The sequence below is a fragment of the Scomber japonicus genome, chromosome 21 (assembly GCF_027409825.1).
Source record: "Scomber japonicus isolate fScoJap1 chromosome 21, fScoJap1.pri, whole genome shotgun sequence".
In the NCBI taxonomy this organism is placed as follows: domain Eukaryota; kingdom Metazoa; phylum Chordata; class Actinopteri; order Scombriformes; family Scombridae; genus Scomber; species Scomber japonicus.
Window position 1 is genome coordinate 606,446 of NC_070598.1, and position 5,468 is coordinate 611,913.

The 5,468-nt window shown below is 44.3% G+C and overlaps 1 protein-coding gene across 1 annotated transcript in view; it reads left to right on the forward strand.

Annotated features, from left to right (window-relative positions):
- LOC128382756 (apoptosis regulator Bcl-2-like) overlaps nt 1–2,177 on the forward strand; it is a 6,602-nt gene extending 4,425 nt beyond the window's left edge. Inside the window, exon 3 of the mRNA XM_053342768.1 lies at nt 1,920–2,177. Coding sequence (XP_053198743.1) covers nt 1,920–2,048 — 129 coding nt within the window. The 3' untranslated portion in view covers nt 2,049–2,177. The remainder of the gene's footprint in view (nt 1–1,919) is intronic.
- Nucleotides 2,178–5,468: the final 3,291 nt, after the last annotated feature.

Genomic DNA, 5,468 nt, shown 5'->3' on the forward strand with positions numbered 1-5,468 from the left:
TCCTCACTGTGCCAGTAACACAGTGTGTGCTCATTTCTGGTCAGTCCAATCAGCAACACACACACACACACACACAGACACAGACACACACACACACACACAGACACACACACACACACACACACACACACAGTGACTCATGGTTTCAGAGAAGTGTGACTCAGTGTGGATTGATTTTGAACGCCATGCTGGAGCGTTAACTTTATTAAAATGTCCTGATAACTGTGCTGAGATAAAAACAGTTTATTCAGTTTAAAAGGCTCCAAAACAAAAAGCTGCAGTATGTGTCAGAGGTTCTCCCCTAAAACACACACATATACACACACAGTAACACACACACATACACAGACAGACAAACAGACACACACACACACACACATACATACACACAGACACACACACACACACACACACATACATACACACAGACACACACACACACACACATACATACACACAGACACACACACACACACACATACATACACACACACAGACACACACACACACACACACACACACACAGTAACACACACACACACATACACACACACAGTAACACACACACACAGAGTAACACACAGTAACACACACACAGACACAGACACACACACAGTAACACACACACACACACACACACACACAGAGTAACACACACACACACAGAGTAACACCAGTAACACACACACACACACACACACACACACACACACACACACACACACAGTTTATCAGCATATATATTATAATTATAATGGAGCCATCAGCAGATATCAGAGTTTTTCGTGTTTGCTGCTGATAAGAAATGACAATCTGATGAACCACAGCTGTAATAATATAAAACATGTCTTCATAGGGGAAGATAAACATCTTCTTATAACTCTCCTGGTAAATAAATGATTATTTATTAAATGTTTATATACTGATTATTATTAATAACCCAGTTAAAAGCTCCTTCAGGAAGCTTCTAGATAAACTAACTACAGGAGCAGGATTTCACTTCTTTACTCCAAATGTTCAACTTCTCAGATCCATCTGTACATGTTGGAGCTGTGGAACACCATGGCAACCACCTTAGAAACCACCATAGCAACCACCTTAGAAAACACCTTAGCAACCACCTTAGAAACCACCATAGCAACCACCTTAGAAAACACCTTAGTAACCACCTTAGAAAACACCTTAGCAACCACCATAGAAAACACCTTAGCAACCACCATAGAAAACACCTTAGCAACCACCATAGAAAACACCTTAGCAACCACCATAGAAAACACCTTAGCAACCTTCTCAGAAAACACCTTAGCAACCTTCTCAGAAAACACCTTAGCAACCACCATAGCAACGTTCTCAGAAAACACCTTAGCAACCTTCACAGAAAACACCTTAGCAACCACCATAGAAAACACCTTAGCAACCTTCTCAGAAAACACCTTAGCAACCACCTTAGCAACCTTCTCAGAAAACACCTTAGCAACCACCACAGAAAACACCTTAGCAACCACCACAGAAAACACCTTAGCAACCACCATAGAAAACACCTTAGCAACCTTCTCAGAAAACACCTTAGCAACCTTCTCAGAAAACACCTTAGCAACCACCATAGAAAACACCTTAGCACCCACCACAGAAAACACCTTAGCAACCTTCTCAGAAAACACCTTAGCAACCACCATAGAAAACAGGTTGACAGACTTTTGACTTGCAGAAAGCTTCTGAACTTTGATCATGTTTAACTTTCTGTTATAAATAATAGAAAACCACAACAAGCAGAATATGACCTCTTTAAAGCTGAAGAATTACTATTTGGTAGAACAACATGTGACCGCTATCTGCTGATATTCCTGATTCCTGGTCACACCAACAGAGAGAAACATGTTTAAAAAGAAAAGCTGATCTGTCTCCATTTAATTTCCCAGGATGCCTTTGTGGAGTTGTACGGTGAGTCCAGACCGCCGGTCAGTTTCTGGTGTCCGACGACGGTGTTTGGACTGGCTGTACTGGGAGCAGCTGGGATCACACTGGGAGCCTTTTTCACCCAGAAATAAACCGTCCTGGTTCAGACTGATCCAACCCAAACCGGTCTGATCAGCTGCAGTTCCTGTCGTGTCCACTGGAGGCTGCTGTGATCAAACTGACTGTACTGAAGTGAATAAGAAAACCCGACTTCTGTCTTCAAAGACAAAGAGTTCGACTCTCTACCAGATCTGAGGACTCACTTCTTGCTTGACCCTCGTCCCCATCACCAGACCTTTCAGTTTAAAGGTGAACTGTGGATTAAGAGTCCAGAAGGTTAAAACATAATGTAGACAACTGCTTCAAACAGACTGATGGGAGCAACAAGAGAGACGTTAGCCAACTCTAGCGTGGGATTGGCTCCCGATGGGACGGATGTTGCTTCTGATTCAGAGACAGATGTGGAGTCCATGAAACTGTTGGGACATCTGTCCAATAAAGTCAGCTGACGTCCAGAGGCTCGGCTGGTTTTGAGGCTTTAAAAGATGAAAATCTTACAAAGAACGAAGATCAAGGCTGGATTAGGACTCCCAGGGGCCCCAAGGCACTGAAACCATAGTTACTCTCCACAGACTTGTCAATACAAACCCTCCACAGTGCTAACTGGTCATCACTTCCCCAGCTATCAAATTTCCTGGAAATAAACTTAAACTATTTATTTTCCAATAGCGTTGCTGTTTGATGGAAACTTCATAACTCCATATTTCCTTTTGGACTTTATGTTTCAGAAAGCGACTATAACTATCGACATGAATGAGTCAAGCCTTGTGTTATACTTCTGTGGAGCCTGACAAACAAAGTGCACATTTCTCCTTCCATCATGGAGGGCCGCTCTCTGCTCAGGGGCCCCGGGGCCCCGGGGCTCTTATTGCCCATGTGGTAGATCCAGCCATGACTTGTGATGTCATGAACTCTGCTGCGTGAGACTGGAAACTGTGCAGGTGGATAACATATCTGACTCAGTTTGAGTTGAGTTGAGACATTCATCTTCCTGGTTGAAATATGCAGAAAAAACAATGTTTAAAGTTCTAAACCTTTAGATTTGAGCTCAGGTTGATCTGGCAGCACCTGGTGGTGACTGATGGTAACAGCAGGTCTGTTTCTCACGTTGAGCTGTGAACCATCTGAGAGCCTCAGAAAAGACTTTACACTGAAGTCTCCACGTCCAGTTCTGGATTTGCTCTGTGTGTGTGTGTGTGTGTGTGTGTGTGTGTGTGTGTGTGTGTGTGTTTCCACTGCAGGAAGTCCACATCCTGTAACCTGGAGCTCCTCCTCACCTGAACCTTCACATTTTCACATGAGGACTTTTTAACGTTGATGTCATGACAGCATGAAGGCTGTTTGTGTTTGAAGAATCTTCTGCAGAATATTTTTTAAATATAAAAGAAGAAAATATCCTTGCTGTGCTACGCTGCTGTTTAGACTCCTGTTAATGGAATGATACGTGATTTATTACTTATTTCATTAATGCAGTGTTGGCCACAGCCTCTTTACACATTATATTCATAAATTAATCGTATAATTGTGGCAAATAATGCAAATATTATCACATCTGATTGCCCAATCTTTTTTTTGTTAATTGTTTTTATTTATTGGCATTTATACATGATTATAAGGAGATTATCAAGAGTGACACGTTGGTAATATAAAGCAGTGGTCTCCAACGCTGCTCCTGGAGAGCTTCTATCCTGCATGATTTAGGTGTCTCCTCCCAAAACACCTGATTTTAATTATTAACTAGTTATCCAGGCCTAGAGGAGCTTCAGCTGCTTGATAACAGGTTAATTATTAGAATCAGGTGTGTTAGAGCAGGGAGACACCTAAAACATGCAGAGTAGAAGCTCTCCAGGGTTGGAGACCACTGATATACAGTAATCACTAAGGTCCAGGCATGAATCTGGACAAGCAACCAAAGAGTACCTGAGTTTGGATTTAGTTTCACCTCCTGAGCAGAGACCAAGTTTAGTTGTAGGAAGTCAACGCGGTCTGAGATCCACGCAGACATGAAGAGCCAGAGTCAAAGCAGACTGGTTAAGTTACAGTTAAGTTCCTGCTCTGTGACAGGTGGGGGACCTCCAGGTGAGCCCAGTGTGATTGGTTGTGAGCTCTGTGGTAGGCGGGGGACCTCCAGGTGAGCCCAGTGTGATTGGTTGTGAGCTCTGTGGCAGGCGGGGGACCTCCAGGTGAGCCCAGTGTGATTGGTTGTGAGCTCTGTGGTAGGCGGGGACCTCCAGGTGAGCCCAGTGTGATTGGTTGTGAGCTCTGTGGCAGGCGGGGGACCTCCAGGTGAGCCCAGTGTGATTGGTTGTGAGCTCTGTGGCAGGCGGGGGACCTCCAGGTGAACCCAGTGTGATTGGTTGTGAGCTCTGTGGCAGGCGGGGGACCTCCAGGTGAGCCCAGTGTGATTGGTTGTGAGCTCTGTGGTAGGCGGGGACCTCCAGGTGAGCCCAGTGTGATTGGTTGTGAGCTCTGTGGCAGGCGGGGGACCTCCAGGTGAGCCCAGTGTGATTGGTTGTGAGCTCTGTGGCAGGCGGGGGACCTCCAGGTGAGCCCAGTGTGATTGGTTGTGAGCTCTGTGGCAGGCGGGGGACCTCCAGGTGAGCCCAGTGTCATTGGTTGTGAGCTCTGTGGCAGGCGGGGGACCTCCAGGTGAGCCCAGTGTGATTGGTTGTGAGCTCTGTGGCAGGCGGGGGACCTCCAGGTGAACCCAGACCTCGTCCACTGTGAGCCGGGAACATTATTATCCCCAACGCTGTCTGTCATATCTGAACATTTGTTTCTATTGTTCATCAATTCATTCTCCAATCAGTCAGGGTTAATCTATGAAGTGTCCAACATTTAATGACTCTGACATTACTATCACTGTGTAAATGTTAAATATTGTGTATTGTTCCAGGATGTCTTCATTCTTTCAGCTCTTTATTCGTATCATTTCTTCTGCACTTTACGTTGTAAGTCTGACTGAACATACATTATAAAAAGTGACACTTGTATAAAGTTTTTATGTCATTACAGCATTTTACTAATTATTGTAACAATTTAACCACTTAAAACACGCTGTTCCGTCTACGGGACGGGACGGATGTTAGGAGGTAGCCACACGTTCTTCTGAATGTTTTAAACACCAACCCTTAAACATATATATTCATGCCGTACATTGTTGGAAAGCTTAGATTCTCCTGATTCATTCAAGACCACTCACGACTCATATGGTTGCTCACAGCCGTAATAGTATTAGCGGTTAGCTCGGCTAGCCACTCAGCTAAGTGAGAAAAGCTATAATGCTACATACCTTCAGAGTCTTCTCTTTATCCACAACGATCATCTTATGACTCAGGACTTTCTGTACAGCTCGCCAAGTATCCATTCTGCTGAAATATGAAATCCGTTTCCATAAAACCGGAATACTTTCCTCAATATGTCAACATGTATTTAGTCCAACACGTAACGTA